The following is a 19,699-nucleotide window of genomic DNA, read 5'->3' on the forward strand; positions in this document are numbered from 1 at the left end:
AGGGATCCTGGGTGTAATCCCCACCCCTGGCCATTTCGATCTGGATGAGCACTGTACCTGCGTGCAGTCAAGTATCGGTACAGTCACGTCTGTTTATAACAAACCCAGATACAGTGAATTGCTGCATATATCGAATGCCCAAATATTTTAAATGAAAATGCGAGCAAAATGTTCTTCTATAATGAACAACCTATTGGCTATAACAAATTTTGAAACAAAAAACGGCCCTTAAAAATGTACACTTCTGTCCTATTTAAAAAATATAACAAAAAAAAGTCTTGCGAAGCACAAGCCAAAAACGAAAAAGAGTGACCCAGCAATTCAAAGGCAAGGTCGAGGCACGCTCCCGTTCCGCGCTGGACACTTGTAGCATGTGATAGACTGTTTGCTTCAAAATCATGCGACCACCAAATCGCGCGTTTTTCTCCTTGCCGAGGGCCTCCACGCAAACCTCACCCATGGACTAGCACGCCGTCTGCTCCTTTGCTCGATCGCTGCAGCTCGACGTGGGCTTTTTTATTCTTCATTTTGGTTCAGCTTTTTAAATTCCATTCTAGCAAGAAAAGGCGAGCAAGCAGCAACGGCATTTACTCTTCTCAAAGTCAATATAATTAATCGTAAAGAGTGCAGTGAAAAGTCTGACGTCGCCGCAGATTCCAGAATTACCGGGAGCACGCCGAGCGGCCGAGCACGAAGAGCAACTTTCTTGGAGCAGATGTAACGAGCACGCTGCGATCGCCGGTGCGGCCTAGAGAGCCAAGATTGAAGAGGTGGTCCATCTCAAACCATGGGAAGAAATTGCAATTTAATGGCGCGCACCCTTTGCAGAGATTGGATGCACACGCTGTGTCGTTGCATGGCGAAGAGGAAAGTGGGCGGAAAGGTGGAGGCATTTGCAAACGAACAGTGTTTTTGCCAGCTCACGCTTATACGAAGGCAGAGATGGTGAAAGCATGCAAGCCGACACGGAGGTGCCCAGAGACCTTTGCGTTCCCTCCCCCTTCTCCTCTGAAGTTGACGGCAAACTGGGAAAACGGGTGACTGAGGGCAGAGCATCGCTTCCGATGCCAGTGCACGCAGGTAGCAGCGGAGCACAGTCTACGTTCCAACGCTAATCGCAGCACCCATGGCCGACGCTGCCCAACTCTTGTCGGAATCGGGTCAAGGGAGTGGTGGAGCCCCAAGGAGATCAACCTTTCGGGAGCCTCCGACGTCATCGAAACTTGTTTCATGGAATTACGTTTTGTGGACAACTTTTCATGAACACACGTTTCGTCGACAAGATTGTTTCATTGACACAATCGTTTCGTTGACACCATCATTTCGTGGACACTCATTACGCGAATTGCACGCTGTATGGGCATTTCATCACGCGTGTATCACTGGGGTACGCATAAACCCACCCACCCGCCCGCCTGCTTTCACGCCGCTTCGCGGCGACAGTATGCAGCGGCTCATTACAAAAATGTTAAAACACCTGACCGACCTATACACGCTGCTTCGCGGCGACAGTCTCATGCAGCTTATTATTGAAAAAAGCTAATTTGAGCTATAAATGAAACAATTTGTCGTTGAAACATATGTCAATGAAACGTTCTGTCAGTGATACGTTCGATGAATCGATTGCCACCGCCTGACGCGCACGCCCTGGGGTGCCCATCCAGGAATGCTCATAATAAATTTCACATTCCCACAATGTTTTGCTATTTCTCCAGGCCTGGGGTAAAGCAAACAAGTGAACCATAATGAAAATATTTTGCAAATTAAGAACCCGGGGGCACAGCTTTATGAAATGTAGCAGTTACTCTTAAATATGTGCTATGAATGCACCCTGAAAATGTCATACAGATAGCTGTAAATATTAAATAACTTAGGTCCCATGTCAGCTCAAACCCCCTCCAACCCCACGAGCTGTGTTACTGGCTGTTCATAAAGTACTTGCAGACGCTTGGCTTCGTAGCAAAAGACCTGCATTTTGCCATATGTGGGCTGCCCCCATTTGCTTTTCCGCCGCCTTAGTGTGGTGCAACGTGTGTCCGCACGTGTTTGCTCGAATTTAATTATGCAGTGTTTTTCTTGTTCGAATTACCATATTTTTTGCCGTAGGAATTTGTCTTTTTGATGACAATAGAAATAAACTGCGTCAAAGGAACTGAAGTCGAATCCAGGCGAGTTAATTCCGAGACGCCAATTTTGCAGGACACCGAGCTCTGGCTTCCCTGCAACGCCGTGCGACGACCGGCTTCTCCTGGACCCCATGGCCTCGCGTACCCAGTCTTCGCAGGCCTCTTGCCAGCAGCAGTTTGACGTTGACGGCCTCAACACCCCCGTGGATGCCCTCCAGCAGAGGATACACCAGATGGTTCTAGACCATGAGGTGGGGGGGGCTTTGCCTGCTGCCGTTGCCTTTGCACATGCCCCGAGACGGTTTCGTCAACATAAGCTGTAACGAAAAAAACTTGCCGCGATACTTAGTAGGAAGCTAACTAACATAGACTGCGTCGTGTGCTTAAGTCCATCCGTTTCGATTTATTTAGACCTGTGGAGTCTGTTTTGCCAGTAAGGTTTTTGGGGTAATCTGTTAAGAAATGAAGCACAAACACACGACACATTCTGCATCTTTTTCTTTGTCATCTTCAACTTTTTCTCCTTCCTATGCTCGTGGTAAGCTTCCAGACATTCGTAATCAGTCTTGTTCATAGGTGTCGTTTTGCCGTGACGAGCCGTCACAGGTGATCCGTCGGTGCAGCGCACGATCACGTAACATCACGTGACCGTTCCCGACATTGGTGCCAGTCTTTTTGCAGCTGCGCGAGTTTGTTTATAACACCCAAAATAAAGCTTTTCCTAGCCGCTCCGGTAGCTCGGGGATAGTGTTGCCCCACTGACCGAGAGTTCATCAGTTTTCGATTCCTGGCGAGGGGTGAAATGATATCTGCAAAGAGAGTTGTCTGTGTTAGTATGTCTTTCGTTACAACCTTTTGTGACGCCATAGACTTAAAAAGCCATCTCTAAAATGCATTCTGCAACTAAATTTGCAGCTGTATTTCAGTCTCTCGAAACCGTTGTATGCAGATTTCCATTTTGTGAGAAACTCTGCCGACACTCGTGCTCGACATCCGCGTTTTTGGTACGCACTGCCGCGTCTTTTTGAAGCGGAGAATGCGCAGAAGTGGAGAATGCGCACGGAGTAGCTCGTCGCGCGTTGATATGCAACTTGTGTCGACATGTGCAGGTGGTTGGCAGGAAGTTGATGGCACAGGTGTTAGGCAGGTGGCCAATGTTGCTACCTTCTATCCTTGTGTCATGCACACTTCAAATTGTCGTTAAATCAGAGTTGGCTTCCGTTAGAATGCAATTCCGTGTTAATAGCAGATGGCTATTTCATTGAACGAATTTAGCAGATGTGCCAGTTCCTGTTCCCATTTTGTGAAAGACAAACTCGAGATCCTAAGCTGCCGCTGCTGGTTTCAGTAGAGCGGTCAATTCCCGCGTAACTCTCAAATACGTTTTGGCCCATGGTGCCGACGGTACGAAGACCTTGGCAGTCTTTGTAGCTCGTTTGTGCTTCGATTAGAGGAATAAGACTCAAACGTTATTGCTAGCGTAATTGGTACTCGGGTGTGGTACTCGCAAAACTGTGAAATTTCGGCGAGTTTTGCAAACTTGAACAACTTTCTTTCGTGGTCTCCAACGTGCCTAAATATCAAGTCGTCCCACCAGCGCCAAACATGTTGGTAAAGGTGTTTCTGCCAAATAATCTTTCACAAAGTTGGTCAAGTTTCTAAGGACATCTTCGGGGTAGATTTTCAGAGGCAACCTGCTGCTACTTACCTTACGTCGTCGGCAGGCAGTGAGGAATCTTGCATGAGGTATGCCTAGTGTGCTAGGAATGCTTAGTGCACCGTGCTTCGCAACACATTTTTTTTTTCATTTTTAAGGTTCGAGTTTTTGCACGACGGGAGGGGAAAGTTGGTGCCGTGCAGTTGCCCGCACGAGCAGCAGCAAAGGCGACCGGGGCTTGCTATACCCTCGGTTTCCTAGCGGAGACACACTGTGTGAATAGTGGCTGCGCGACTGGATTCTGACAACCCGCCCATGATTAGAATGGCTGAACTGCTGCACGTGAGCAGATTTCGAATGGCAGCCGGAAAGCTAAAGCCTAGAGCTGCACCCGAGAGCTTCAGGCACTCAGAGCCCCCTCGACCCCCGGGTCGGATATGGGTAGAGCGGCTTTTTCGGGGAGAAGGAATTTGCCATTTCCTAGGGGTGTCGAGAATGCGCGGCATTCGGAGGGCCTTTTTGTGCACCTCCTTTTGCGAGTCCTTTAAGGAGGCCACTAAAAGGCATACTGTGAGGGTTTTGCGAACATTTAAAGCCCTTAGTGTGGCACGGTGTCGTGACACCACATAACACGATTTTGGCATCACGTGACACTGCAGTGTCTTCGAGGCTACATCCACAGATGCAAAATCCTTAAGGCTTGCCCTATAAATGTTACGCATTTACGAAGTGCTCCACCGGTGGCCGACGGCAAGAAGAGTGCACTCTCCTCGCCTAACGGAGCCTTTCATTCCTCGACATAGACGCGAGCGGCACAATTCTTTCGAGGTCGACGCGAATCTCGAGGAACCTCTAAAGGTTCTGTGTTAGGACAATGGAAATGCTCGGCTGGCTCTCCGTCGTCCATCTCGGGTAGGGTCTAAAGGCTGGTTCGGACGTTTGTGTTCGAGCGCGATTGAGTGCGTCGCAACCGGTTGCGACTGCTTTCGACGAGACGACACGCCGGCATCTTCCGTCGGGCAGCCCCGGCCAACTTAGAGTCGGAGTATATATCCCGGCCTTTTACGCTCTCTTCTTTAACTGCGAGCTCGAAAAAATTCTGGCGGTCTCGTGAGCAATTTTGTCTTGTAGACGGATCATAGATTTGATCTTGTAAGTACTGCAGAGCATTCGGTTTAGTTTGGGTGTGGTGCCTGGAACGAGTCTCCGACCGGTGCGTTTACCGCGTCCCAAAAAGTGGTTCCTCGATTTCCGTCCGACGACGGCGTAGGAGCGGTAGATGTGGCAGACGTCCGTTTTGCCGCAGGTCGCACTCCAGGTCGACATATGCGGAAGCTTGGACAACCGGGAGTTGAGACGCCGTGACAACGGTGACACTCGCCTTTGCTCGTGCTTCTTTGTCAAAACTTGTATGACGAACCGCCGGGATCGCGACGCCCAACGATGTAACACTCCGGCTTTTCTTCCATCGTTTGTTGCCCGTTTGGGACCACTTTCGGAGCACAGGCTTCGGAATGGGACGCGAAGCGCACTGTTTGGAGACGTGTTCCAGGCATTGTAGATCAAGACCGGAAGCGTTTGAGTGCCGTCTGCAAACTGGCACCACCCGGATCAAACTTTCGTGCAACGCGTTGCGGCGATATGCGACAAATAACTCAGTCAGCCACACTCCAATGTTAATGTGCGAGCCGGTGTTAATTGTGAAATGCTTGCCATCGTTGCAGGCCAAGATAGAGAACTTGGAAAACGAGCTGCGCCGAGCCAGGTTTGCGCTGGATCAGCGATCCCTGCACCACAACGGCAAGGAGGCCTCGGAGGCACTCGAGGACGCTGTGAGTCTCTTCTGGAACTCTCCCTGCCTGCAGCACCTTTGCTCCGGGGCTATGGAAATGGAAGTGGGCTGCACGTGATGCCTTGCCACCGCGCCTCCCTTCGTGCTAGGATTTCCACCCGAAATAAACTCCGTCGCCGTTGGCAGTCTCCACCCGGTGCGCGCAAGAACCGCGCCATTGGCTGTCCGACCCGATTCACAAGCGAAATTCGGTGTGGCCCCATCTCGGTGTTAAAGCGACTGATTGTTGGGGACTTTCTTCCTTTGTTCCGTCGTGTGTCACAAAGTTGTACATTTTGTTCTCTGATGTTGTATAGTAATAAAATTTGCATTTAGTTAGGCCGATGGGTGCATTGTGACACCAGTGTTAGTGCTGGAATTGAAACCAATGACTTTGTGTTCTTGAATGGCTATGTGCATCGTTTTAGGTGAAAGTCTGTTTTAGTTACTTTGTGGTTATGTCCAAAGTTATCGGTGTTCCCAGGTATGGATATGCAAGAGCGTTGGGTGATTGAAGATGGTTGCTTTGTAAATAGGTATTTGGGTGGAATCTATATGCTATTATATTGCTTGCAGCGAGTAACTTCCCTCACCCTATGGGTTGCTAAAATTGCAGATGGAACACTACCTATTCAATCTGGGCTGTACCTGCATGTACACAACTCCGCTGTGCGGAAACGTACACACTCGCTAATTCACTCCCTTAGACCTACAGCAAATTTAAGAATACCAATCTCTCGATTAGGTGACCTTTGGGGTTCTAGCTAAATTGCCTTGTTTTTGTTGCTAGTCAGGATCATTTCAATATATCTAGTTTGATTTGAGGCACAGCAATGGAGCTTTCTTGTCAGTTGTTCCATTTATGAAACATGAATTCCCATGATGCAACATTTAAGGGGACACACCCCTTGGGAGGGTCAATTTTTGAGCCCTTTGCTTAAAATTAATTAAATTTACAGGGGTAGGCTGGTGGTCATGCTAGAGGGTGCATAACAAAATTTCAGGTCTGTTGGTTAAGTGGGAAGAAATTAGGGCAGCTTCTATTGGCAACACGCCTACATTGTTTATTCTATCGTCCAAAACCTATCACAATATTCAAGATTTTTATTCGCTAGATATGTAGCAGAATGCCTAGGAGGTGCGGCTATGGAAAGCTTTTTGTAAAAAGTAAGTTACTTCTATCAATTTTCACTTCTGCAAAATTAGTCAACTTTTTTTTTTATAAAACACACAATAAAATCCAAAAAAAATTCCATAGCCGCATTCGTTATTAAATTTCAGTCAGGAAAAGTGAAGAACGAGCCTTCCCTGTATTGCCATTATGAAACAGTAGATTCGACTAAAATGGAATTTATACCAAAAAGTGGAATGGAGAAAAATGCGTTCAAAGTGCTCCAAACCCTACCTTTTCTTTAGCTTCGGTGGACAGAAAATAATTTATAAAAAATGAACTATGGAGTGTAAACTAGTGGAAATTTCTAGGAATACTCTAGATGTTGGTAGATGTAAGTGTAATTTTTCAAAATCATTGTTTTTTGTGGAATTTTTTCTGGAGGGACACTACCCAGAGAAAAAAAAAAATTTGGAAAAAACATTGATTTTAAAAATTACATATTTACATCCATCTACATCCAGAGTATTCCCAGAAATTTCCACTAGTTTACACTGCATAGTTAATTTTTCATAAATTATTCTCTGTCCACCGAAGCTAAAAAAAAGGTAGGGTTTGGAGCACTTTGAACGCATTTTTCTCCATTCCACTTGGTATAAATTCCATTTTAGTCGAATCTATTGTTTCATGATGGCAATACAGGGAAGGCTCGTTCTTCATTGTGCGTTTTATAAAAAAAAATGTTGACATTTTGTCGAAGACACAGAAGACCAAAAAGTTGACCAATTTTGCAGAAAAGAAAATTGATAAAAATGCCTAGGAGGTGCGCCATAGGCGCACCTCCTAGTCATTCTGCCACATATCTAGCGAATAAAAATCATGAATATTGTGTTAGTTTTCCGACGATAGATTAACTAAACAATGTACGGGAGTTGCTGATAGAAGCTGCCCTAATTTCCTTCCCACTTAACCGACAGACCTGAAACTTTGTTATGCACCCTCTAGCATGACTACCAGCATACCCTGTAAATTTCATCAATTTTAATCCAAGGGTTCAAAAGTTGACCCTCCCAGGGGGTGTCTCCCTTTAACATAAGCCTCGGCATCACTTGCAAGGATTGAAGTCCGTCGCAAGGTAGGGGTCAAGGTCATATCTGGACCATTGTCTATAATGTGAGGCCACGGCTATGTAAAACTCTCAGACTGCATACTGCAGCCTTAGCATTGGCAAGGTCACGGAAGCACGTGACTCTAGACTTCTCGCAAACCACGTGCCGAGAACAAAGAACTCTGAAGATCATCTGGCTCTAAGACTGATCGCTGGCAACATCTGGCTCCTTGACTTTCCCAGTCTTAATTTCTGCTTTGGGCTCCTGCCACTGTATCGAAAACTATTAAAAACAAATGCATCAGTCGACGTTAGCTGATGCTGACCAGATTGTAGCTGGAATGAAAGTGATACTCTGGCTTTTTCGGGGCCATTTACAAATAGCTGTTGGGACCATTTGCAAATAGCTATTGCATCATACACTCCAACATGTTAAAGACTGTCTCCGTTCCCTTGCTTTTTTTTTTTTTTACAAGTCCCTTTTTCTCATTAAATCTATCCTGGGGTGTCGGGAAACCTGCCCGTAGCATCCAAAATGGATGAAGATTTCAAAGGGTGCAAACTATAATCGCCGAAATAAAGGTTGATACAAAGGTGAGCTGGCGAATGATCATACTTTCGAATCCAGTCGTCGGGATGCTTTGGGAATCAAATTGTGCGTCTGTTAATAATGCATGCTCTTGCAACCCAATTTACTGAAGTGAGTGTGGTGTCTGCAGTGAAGTATGCAGAATTGTAAATGACACTAACTAGGGAGGTTGAGTGGCTAGATGTTGGCCCTCAGAACTGGCTGGACTTGAGCCTTGCACTCCTATTGCCTTGTTGGCTTGAGCAAGGTCTCTACAAAGAGCTCTACAAAGAATTGCTAATTTTTGCAGAATTTATGGCAAATAAGCTTAAACCATAGCTAGAAACATGCCGAAGAGCAACAAGCTCCGATCCTAGCTAGAGGCATGCCATCCAGGTCTGTCAAGGGGGGAGGAAAAGCAATGTGGTGGCAACTGTACTCCATTTCACTAAGTCGTAGCGTAGCAGAAGCTTCGAAGAGCAAGCTCCTGGCTTTCAGTGTCCCTGCCAAGCAGGTGCGCTCGTGCAGTGCAAGCACTGTTCGGGGCCACCTGCTCGAGCTTGTTGCATGGGCTAAGTCTGGACCTGAGCTGAAACGAAGTTTAGGAGCAAATTGTCCTTGGAGGCATGGTAAAACTAGGTTATATGTGCATCATTTAGGTATTGTCAGTCATCTACAGTATACTTGACTTGGCTAGCTCTGGGGTCATTGTCACAGCTGTAAGCAATGAGTTGGGCTTTATTTCCACTCCCAAGAGAGATGGGTTTGAGCGACTTTATAGACCCCTATCACTAAGGTATAAATTTCGGGTTCGAAAAATAAGGCAAACGATAATGTTTGATAATGCTGGTTCTTCAACCTCTGCTGGAAGCAATTACTCCAGTCTGCTTGAGACACTATCATTTACCTCGAGTGCTGACTGCAGTTGGGGCTGCACCTTTGACTGGAGTGTAAACATGTTCCAAATACTGGCTAGTTTGCAAGCATTAATCCGACGTCCTGTTATAGCAAAATGGACAAACTTCATTCTTTAAAGTGTTTAATAAAATCGTTAAATTAATTTTGACTGCCAGTATGTTGCCACACAGATTTCTTTAGTGACTTCTGTGGGTCATGGGGTGAGTCTGATATTTATGCTGCAGAGGTCTCATTGCATAGTAGAGGTTAGAGGGGCAAGGTCCAAGGAAAGTTACAAAATCCTAGCATTTGCATACAATATTCTAAACTGTTTTTTTTTTTTTTTTTTTTTTTAAGTTGTGCCAAGATGAAGTGCAGGCTAGGTGTTGCAATTTTTGCTGCTTTGTGCATAACGCTTGGCCTTGGAGACCAGTAGGAGTGGTGAAGCTGAGGGCAGTAGAGAATTTGAACATACAGTAATTCCTCGTTATAACGGAAGTGAATGGGATGGCAGAAAAATTTGATATAAGCGGTATTTCGATAAGTGATATAACCATAAGAACAGCACCAGCAGCCTTGAAGGTGGACTGGAACTCCGAGGAGCACTGACCGTATATTTAATCAAACCTTGGTTATGAACAACAAGCGGCTGCTTTACCGAATAAGAAAAGAATGAAGTGGAGTTTGCTGATAATTTAATTCGAGCATCAGTTCTCCTTGAACTCCTCCAGGCATCGCAAGATCACCGCCGCTGCACTCCACTTTGTTTTGAAGCAGCCATAAAATGTTCAGAGTCTCCGCAGTCGTTGGTCTCTCCCGAGGTGCCTCTCCGACGTCGCTTTGTGTTTACCCCGGCCACGCACAAGGTCTACGATCGCAGCATCCATGGCAGGAGCTACAAAGGAAACGTCCGCATCCACAAGCTGAATGAATCTGAGTTATCCTCGGTGGCTTCACCAACATATTTTCACACACTCCTGTAGAGATTGTTGCAGTTCTGGTAATCGTGTGCTGGCTCGGCAAGCATGCTCGCAACAGAAAATCCGAAGTGCACAAAGCAGTTGGCAATCTTTCATCTTCGGGCCACGGGTGCACTTTCTCTTGCATGAGAAACTTCTCGAACCCGTCCAATATGCCTTGGTTGTTCTGCAAAATGGTGGACAGTGTCGAACAACCGATGCCAGAATCTTGAATTCTTTGGCGATTTCTGACTTGGACCGGCTACTTTTCTCAACCTCGCAGATCTAAGCGACTTTAGGTAAACACTCCCATACCACGCACGTGTGCGTGTATGCCGCGGGCGTGCGTGCGTCAGGGGCTCCCGAAGGGATGATCTCCTCCGCGTTCCTCCGGGCTCCATCGCTCCCTTGACCCGATTCCGACAGGAGTCTGGCAGCGTCTGCCGCAGGCACCATGAGTAGCGTCGGAACGTAGACGTTTCTCTTGCTGCTCCCTGCCTGCGTCGGCGCATAGGCATCAGAAGAGGCGCTCTGCGCGCTCAGCTCTCAGTCATCTGTTTGGTTTGTTTTCTTGTTTGCTGTATTTGCAGTTTGCCTTTTTCTCAGTTTGCCTCAGTGAAGGGGGAGGGAACACAATGGTCTCCGTGCGCCTCCGTGTAGGCTTGCTTGCTTTTGGCACCGCGGCCTTCGGAACAAGCGTGTTTGGCCGCCAATACACTTGGAATAATCCAGTTCAAAATGCATGCATTCTGGTCACGACCACGTTGAACTTCGATCATTCGGAAGAAGCGATTTCGTTATAATGAGGGATTACTGTATAAATATAATCAGTTTATTCTTACGTAGATCACAGGACAGCCCAACTTGAAGCACCTTTTCAATCCTCTACCTCCTAGTTTTTGTAGCTCTCAAGTACTACACCCCTCGTGGCATAAATATTGAATAAGCAAGGTCAGCCTGCTGAATGGGAACATTTGGAAACCATGTAGGAAAGTTGCCTGGCTTCTGCTGCTCTACTATTTGGAAACAGGCCCCTCTGGAAACTTTTAATTTATTTTTCTGTCATTGCAATTTGCAAAGGTTACCAGAGGAATAACTTTCAGTTGGGTGATCTAAGATGTCACTACTTTGTATACTACCAAATAGTTTCGAGGCTATTTGTGTCGAACTTGGAGGCAGGCTTGAACAAGCTTTGCGCATACTGTATAACCTCTCTGTATCTAGTTGAAGAATGCTTGTACTACCAATGTAGGCTGTGAAGTGCTGATTAAAGACACTGGATCCTGGGAAATAGCATCATTGCCCTCTCTGTCTACTAGGAGGACTGAAACCTACTTGGATACGAACAACCAAATCGTCGCGAAGCATTTGATAAAAAAAATATTTGTTGCCACAGCAATTGTCATTTCAGTCCTTTCAAAGCTTTGATGGGGGGGGAGTCTAAACCAGCAGCTCTTAGGTTTTGATGGCGCCGTCGTGTTAAAAGCGGTTCTTACCAATGTCGCTGTCATTGGTGCTGTATACACAAATAACTGATCAATCTGGCTTATTTCCACTGATTCCTTAAAACGATATCATCCTCCATGCGTCTTTCATGACATAAAAATTATTTTTCAATGCTGCCAAACACGTGCTGGTAATGTTACAAGAATAAATGGAAAGGAGCAAAAAAGGATGAAGATGGGACGAAACGTCCTTCCGAAGACTTTTCGTTTTAGTGCATGGGACTGAACACGTTCCCAAAGGTGTTTCACCCTGACCTCGTCCTTTTTGGTCGCTTTTTGTTCATAGTTTCAGCAAGATGTTTGAATATGTGCAGAGTACAATAGAGCAAGGCTGGTGCTTGCAACATCGAGCGAAACATTTGTGCCCGTTTTTTTACGACTGTGGAGGAGTGAAGCGTGTATGTGTGCGTGTGTGTTGTGTCCGACTGATTGCCCGAGTGACTGACCGACTGACCCCCGTGTGTGTCAGCAGCTTGGGTTGGACTGTGCCTGCAGCGGGGAGCCCCCGTGGGGCGGGTGCCAGGACGGTAGCAGCTCCTCGGAGCTCAGCTGGGAGCAGGTGGACGAGCGGGAGGCCAGGGCCACCCTGTGGGTGCCGGACCACGCCGCCTCCCACTGCACTGCTTGCGGGGCAGAGTTCTGGATCGGGCGCCGCAAGCACCATTGCAGGTGAGGCCCCCCCCCGGCGTCGTGTGTGCCAGAAGTGCCGTTCCCTGCTCATGTTGACAGCCATGGTTATGTAGCAGGGCTTCCTCCTCGATAAGAATTGTGCCCGTGGTCACCTACGTTTTTGGTTGGGGAAAATACCGTGTCGGGCACCTTTGCTCGGATTTTTTGCAAAGTAGCGCCTCTTGGTTACAGTACCACGGCTAGGACAAGAGTAGAGTCATCCTCTTTCGCAGGTTGGAGTTCAATAAACCCATTGCTAAACAGACGTCCACGTGTGAAGTGTGCAGTGAATTGTGGAAATGTCCCATATACTCCTTACTCCTGCAGCATTTACACTATATTTGGCGGCACCGACACGAAAGAGAAGAGTAGGTCTGTTCTGCACCTTCCCTCGCTTGCTCGCCTACAGCCGGCTCTGTGCAGCCAGTTTCCAGAATCCCTTGTGGTGCAGGCGGAGGTGCCAAAGAGTGCTGCACTTATTTCAAAAGCTCCGTTAGGATGTACATTTGCACTTCACTCCCAAACTTTTCATTGGGAATGTTCACGCGTCTCAAAGCAGAACGAGGGGCATGGGCCACCATCGATACTAATTGAATCATCCATATAAATGGTGGAGCTGATGCACTTGGATGAACATTTTGTAAAGCGTTGGAAGGATGCTTGTTAGCCGCCTCGGTGGCTCCGAGGCGAGAGCGCCGGCCTACGGATCCCCAGGTGGCGGGTTCGAATCCCGACCGAGGTGCCCGCAATATGACGGAGGCTTATTGCGGAGAAGGCGCCGTGTAACCGAGCTTTCGGTTGCACGTCAAAAGATCCCCAGGTGGTCGAAATTAATCCCCAGTCCTCCGCTGGGGCGTGCCAGATGCCCGTCGTAGGTTTGGCACGTAAAACCCCCAAATTTGACTTTTTGGAAGGATGCTTGTTCAGGTTCTCTGGTTGATTCGCAACGCTAGCTTCTCAAACCTGCGTGTTTTTGAAGACTCTTGGAGCAGCCGGGATATTACACGAGCAATCTTCTTGCAACCTGAAACCTTTGCCAGTGCTATTGCATAGTTACTCAGTTTTTCTCATTGGCAGAAAAATTCCTGTCACTTCTTGCTTGGAGGCTACGGATTCCCAGCCGCCAGTTTGAATCCCGGCCAAGGTTCCCACAATCCGACAGAGGCTTGTTGAGGAGAAGGTGCTGCAAATCCAAGATTTAGAATGGACTACAAAAGATTCCCTGACAGTCCTCTGCTAGGCATGCCAAATGCCCTTCGTTAGTTTGGCACAGAAAGCCCCCCAATTTGACTTTGGTGTCTACCGGGCAGCCTCTGCAGTGCTTTTCTGCTGCATTGTTTTCTTTGCCACTCTGGCAGGTGCTCTAGCCCCCTTGTCTGCCTTTGCTCTGTTGCCAGGAACTGTGGCAACGTGTTCTGCAGCCAGTGCGCCAGTCAGATGCATCCTGTGCCCCACGAGCAGTTGTACCAGCCCGTGCGAGTGTGCAGTTCGTGCTTCGAGGCACTACGTAGCCGCCCGTGCCGGCCGTCTGCCCTGCTCGCTGCACCGGGACCCCACCCGGAGCGGATCCTAGCCAAGACAAGCCCCGCCGTCACGGCCGCCTCCAACTAGACCCTCCTTGCCCCTCCTTCGTATGCCCCGCAAGAGCCTGACCCCGGTCCGAGGACGTCCGGTGCCCCGCCGAGCGGGCCAGCCGAGGAACCCAGTTAGAAAAACGTGCCAAAGGAATGGGGCCTGCCGCGAGCCCCGTCCCTCCTACGCCTCTTTTTTCTAGCATGGCCAACCGAAGCCGGCCAATCGGGCGTCCCGGTTTAAGGACGGTCCCTGCGACTCGCCGCACCTTACTTCTTCTCGTTCGTTCCGTGCTGCACCTCCTGGACGGCGAGGCCGTGGTGCCGAATTTTGGGCGTCGCCTGAGAGGCTGACACTGGGCACGATTGGACACGAGTGGTGCATCAGTGTTTGGCTGAGACTCGTGTTCGGTCAATGAGAACGCCGAACGCCGATGATGATGCGAGAACGCCCAGCCGAACGCCGATGCGGAACCCGCGTCCAATGCATACCCTGCGTGAGCCTCTTTCGGGCGACGCCGAAATTCGGCACTACGACCTCGCTACCTAAGAGCTGTTGTCTGCGCAGACCGAGCATTATTTCGTGGAGGGGGAGCGGCGAGGAAGATCGGACTGCGGGTAAACGTTGCCGACCATCTTTCGTTTTCTTTGTCGCTTTGTACTACAAGCGTGCCACCGACGCCCTAGGACTAATGGAATTTCGGTGCAAGGAGAATGTGTCTTGCCGTGCAGCGCACAGACGAGTGGTTCGAGTTTGCCGTCGTGGTGCGTGCACGGAAGAGAGGCGGAGCCGTTTGGAGCGAGGACCGAGCCATTGTTAAGTTTTGACGTTTGACTGCCTCGATTTAGTTGTGGAGGAGATGCCTGGGAAAAGGTAACCATTTTTTTTCCCTTTCTTCCGCTGGGTTTGTCCTTGGTTCGTTTGTTTGCGTACAGTGCCGTGGCCCCTGCAGCTCGAAAACTAGGAGCTTGTGTTCAGTTCCCCGCAAATGTTCAACTTTCAGTACACCAAAGAGTGGCAGACCTGTTAGTCGACACCTAATCATTTCTTGGCTGCGCCGCTGTGTTGCTCGTACCTTAGAACCGACTTATTGGGCCAGAGTGTCGCTTTGAGAAGGTGCCACATTTTCCATCAATATGGATGTCTCGGGGCTACATAAACAGTCCGTCTTCTGTGATAAACTGCTGTGAGATCGTAGCAAGTTTTTAAACCTTCATTGAAGATTTTGGTCAGGTACACTATTTGTGGTTTTCTCAGTCTTGGCGGGAACTCTAAAGGGATGCTGAACCAAAATTTGGATTTCACAAAGTAGGGCCGCTGAAGCGTTATGCTACGAACTCCAGAACATCATTCGTACATCGAAATCTCTAACAGATGGCCATTTTTTTTTTGGAAAAGAAGGGCGGGGTCAAGACGTCGCGATTCTTTTCGAAGTTGAGAATGAGGAAAAATGGCCTCGGTTCGGTTCACCAGCTCGAGGGGACGTAGTGAAAAGGAGAGGGAATGAGAATCATGACGCTGCATATGTCTCATCGGCCTTGTCGGGTGTGTTCTATGGCTCACCTCTTTTCCAAAAAAAAACAAACAGCAATCCGTTAGAGATATCGCTGTACGAGTGACGTTTTTGGGGTTTTGCATTGTCCCGACCACCGCTCTAGCCTTGTTTTGTAAGCTCCAAATTTCGGTTCAGAATCCCTTTAATTGGTAAGCATTCATAAACCGCAAAAGCGGGAAAACGATCAATTTTAATAAAAACGCTAGGGCGTGTTCCAGGCATCTGAAAGTTTAAACGTAAGACTTGGTAACCGTGCAGATTTGGTGACTTCTGGGCTGCAGCGAAAAGAGGGTTGTTTTTCCAAACCTGTGACTAGTGGATCCTGTTCCGTACATGTTTACGCCGGAAAGTGACAGCAGTTTCCAACTGGGTTCTTTTGGAGAGCTACGGTAACTTCTGCTCGTGCAGAGCATAATAGGAACAGGCTGTGATGCATTTTGCAAACCCCCTTTCTCGCACTGCGGCACACCGTTTAGCGCTGCCGCCTACATTGGAGCCGCCGGTTTTGTTTTAGTCCAGCTGGCATGCTACGTTGTTCCTGTGCAGTGTATTGGAAAACAGTGGACAGTGAAGCTGGCATGCAAAAGTAGAATGGCCACGTGATTGCCGACAGTTTTCTCGCATTCGTTTCTTCACCTCGGCAACCCCTGGATGCACGTGGCTTTTATTACTCCCGTTTTCGTTTGCTTTCATGCCTACTACTACCCCCTCCTTGTTTTTATTTCAACATGCTTGTGTTCAGTGCATTGTTCCTAGGATCCAATGGGTATGTCGTGTACAGGAGGCAATTTCTACAGAATTGTGAATATCATGACCTGAGAAGTGTACATTGATATCTTGTGTTCCAAGTGTAATGTTCTAGCGACGAGAGGACACAGAATAAACCTAAGTTTCAAATTTGTTCTTTCGACTTTGTCTTTATTTTGGCGATGTAGGACGAAACCGTCCTCTTGGTGTGCTAGACATTCTGTTTGTCCGGCACTTTTTCTTGTTCAATGTTTTCCGGTGCAGTTTTGAAGAAAAAACGAAACCTGATAGGCTGCCTAGCTGCATAGGTGGTGTTTGAATTTCATCAAGAGCTTGTGCCGTCATTTCGAAGCATGGATTGAGCATGCGTCCATTAGGCCCGCAATCCGCAGTGTACGGGTCTACTAAAACTCTCTATGCGCTCTTTTAATGTGAAAGCATTAACTGGGGTCCCACGGAGCGAACCGGCCGGCGTTCTCGGCTCTTGAAGCCGTGCGCCAAACGGCACCTAAATTCCCCTGTCCCAAGGGAGGGTGTAGTCTGTGACGGTGAGGCAGCATAGTTTCAAGGGATGCCACCCCATGGCACTGCGGCCCTACGCCGGTGGAAGGAACACTGTTAACACGGTGGTGCGTGCTCGCAGGAGGCCCCGAGGGCCGAGGAGGAACGGGTGCTCCTCTCGGCGCCAACGAACATCGCACCACAAAGCTCGAAGGAGCACTTAGCGGCATCCAATTCAAAATTTATGCTTTTGCATTCACAACTCATAAGAAGTGCTTAAGTGTCTTCAGAATTTTTAAAACAGAATTGTTTGTGCACAATTTTGCGCTGTGCTGACTCGCGCTTTCGGTATTAAGGCTGCCAAGAATGCAAGAATACAACTGGACCCTTTTGCCGAGCCATGGCCGCACCTCCATCGAGGAGGATGTTACAAGAACGCTATGTAACCATAGAAGCGCAGTGCTACCCAACAAGGATATATAGTGAACCTCAGGGCTCGCAAAATGCAAAAAGACTGCACAAGAACCTATTGTTTTTGCCCCCAAAATGGTTAATGGCAGGCCAGCCACACACTAAAGGTCATCTTGGAATTTTTTTTTTTATCATCATGATGTTACACAACACCATGACAAAGTGCGACATCACAGTCGTGCGATCAGAGTCCCATGACAAGTTGGAACATTTGAAAGAATTCTAGGTTATAAGTAATCAACAATATAACTGTAAGCGGTTCAGGTAACGGTTACGGTTCACTTAAGATGAAAATATTGGTTCCGTTCCGATTACGGTCAAACCGAATCCGAAACCAAAAACCGAAACGGTTTTTGGTTTGGGATTCGGTCTGAGCCTCCGATTAATTCTTTTACTAGTAAAAATAAACACATGGTTCCAGCAAGAAACTTGCTAGTAGTCATTGAAAACCACTAAATTAGCCAATTCTAGAAACACATGGAGCATCTGGGAAGCATGGCTACTTTGCCAAAGGCGATTGGTTAAATACTAGAAAAATTGCTCGGTCAAGCAGAGGTTGAATGCATTTTTAGGACCCAGAAAAACTAAGCATGCGCTTGAAACATTGCTAAAATTGACGGATTTTATGGTTTTCTATGACAGTCAGCGTCTACTAAAAGTGATTTTAGGAATTGAGAAGTAACTATGTAAAACTAATTAAAATCTTAATTATCCTAAAGGCTGGATGCCTCAATCACTGCCCTTGCAGTAATGTGATTGGTCCGAGTCATTTTGGAGCACCTCTTAGACCAGCCAAAAGTGCATTTTGGAGCAGCAAAAAGAATGTTTGGAGCATAAGCACACACTTGATGATCATTCATACCACTGCAAATATTAAATTAAGGTTCATACATTGACCTGTCCAACTACAAGGCAATGTATCTTTGCCTTCCCCCTTGTGTGCAACCTTTTGTTAGCATCAGCTGTACGGCAGGCGCGATTCCCTTAAACACAAAACTAGCTTTTAGTTCAGAGTAGAAGCACCAGACATGGCAACATTAAGCTGATTGATGAAGGACAGCATGAATTGCTGTGAATGGTTACTTTAGGTACAGAATCAAAGGTAAACAAATAATACATTCCACTAAAATAATGTTGAAATAGAATAATTTTGAACACCCTTAACTCATGCTTCATTCGTTCTAAAGGTTGTAATAAAACTGCCATTCATAACAGATAAAAACAAAGGATTTGTCACTTGATTATGAACTTTCTGACAACAAACGTCAGCATGTAAACTAAACTAAAGCCAGCAAAAATCTGGCTTTAGTTTACTGATTCTGCCACCGAACAGATGGAACCGATATAAAGGTGATAGAGTCTCGACATAAAAAATAAACCTATAGAGCAGTCAAAATAAATCTCGAAGTACCCAAATATACTTGCTAGATTTCATATTTGAAAAAAACACAATGTCATCAGAATATTGTAGCTTATACTTGCTACCCAAACGTTTGTTAAAAAAAAAAAAAAAAAAAAAAAAAACAATTGCAAGGTACAGTTCCCTTAGCACTCAAAAAATGCATGTGCAACATTCCGCCCTGGAGGAGTGCTTTCTCCTTCGCACAAGGGTGCACTGCAGCAAAGCAAGAAGCGCAAAATCGCAATGCCTACTTCGCTTCGCGGTTGTCGCTTTATTGCAATGTACCAGTGTGCGGTGAGAAGTGAACTCAACAGGGGCAGGGCTAATGTCATAACAGACCACGAACATCTGAAATATTGCGTAATTTCCGAGTACTGTCAGTGTTCGGTAAAGAGAAAAAAAAAATTGATAGTATGATGAAAATAATTCCTGCAGAAGGGGAAAAAAATAAACCTATACACGTTTGCAAGTCCGGTCTCAGGGCGCCGCCATCTTATTCAGTGGGGTGCGCTCTTCGGCGCGGCCATAATCCGATTACGACGCCTTAGCAAGGCTTCGTAATTGGATTATGACTCGTCCGAGCGCACCCCAGCCAAGCAAGATGGCAGCGCCCTGAAGCCGGACTTGCAAACGTGTATAGAGCAGTCCCAATAAATCTTCTCGCAGTACCCAAATATATTTGTGTCATTCCTGTCCTGTCCAGCTCGCTTGCACTTAGTAATTGCATTATAAACATAATGACTAGTATGTTATTTTAGGCGATAATCGGCAGTTTTGAAAATTTGCACCAGCCTACCATAATGATCTGGAAGTGTAGCGGGACCCGAGCGATTAAACTTCACCCAACGCATTAATAAAGGGCAATGATGCTTTGGTGCAATGCTGGTGCAAACTCATCTTTCGGCAAGATGTAGCAAAATGTTGCAGGGCAAGTACTTTGGCGCAAATGGCGCAGCAATAACATCACTGTTCTTGAATGTCCATTAAATGGTACAAATCTTGTTTCTGAGCAATGTATTT

At 47.1% G+C, this 19,699-nt stretch overlaps 1 protein-coding gene across 6 annotated transcripts in view; it reads left to right on the forward strand.

Moving 5' to 3' along the window:
• The window catches only part of LOC8041345 (myotubularin-related protein 3), a 60,563-nt gene extending 44,102 nt beyond the window's left edge, over nt 1-16,461 (forward strand). For 2 of the 6 annotated variants that reach the window (XM_029976483.4, XM_029976484.4), the window contains exons 14-17: nt 2,200-2,377; nt 5,508-5,615; nt 12,232-12,431; nt 13,829-16,461. In XM_029976483.4, the coding sequence (XP_029832343.2) occupies nt 2,200-2,377; nt 5,508-5,615; nt 12,232-12,431; nt 13,829-14,042 (700 nt within the window). In that variant the 3' untranslated portion in view covers nt 14,043-16,461. Of the gene's footprint in view, nt 1-2,199; nt 2,378-5,507; nt 5,616-12,231; nt 12,432-13,824 lie in introns of those variants that run through there. The other 4 variants (XM_029976485.4, XM_040500323.2, XM_029976486.4 and 1 more) reach the window with 3 other exon arrangements.
• Nucleotides 16,462-19,699: the final 3,238 nt, after the last annotated feature.

This window comes from Ixodes scapularis, unplaced genomic scaffold, assembly GCF_016920785.2.
Source record: "Ixodes scapularis isolate PalLabHiFi unplaced genomic scaffold, ASM1692078v2 PGA_scaffold1__304_contigs__length_218370807, whole genome shotgun sequence".
Classification (NCBI taxonomy): domain Eukaryota; kingdom Metazoa; phylum Arthropoda; class Arachnida; order Ixodida; family Ixodidae; genus Ixodes; species Ixodes scapularis.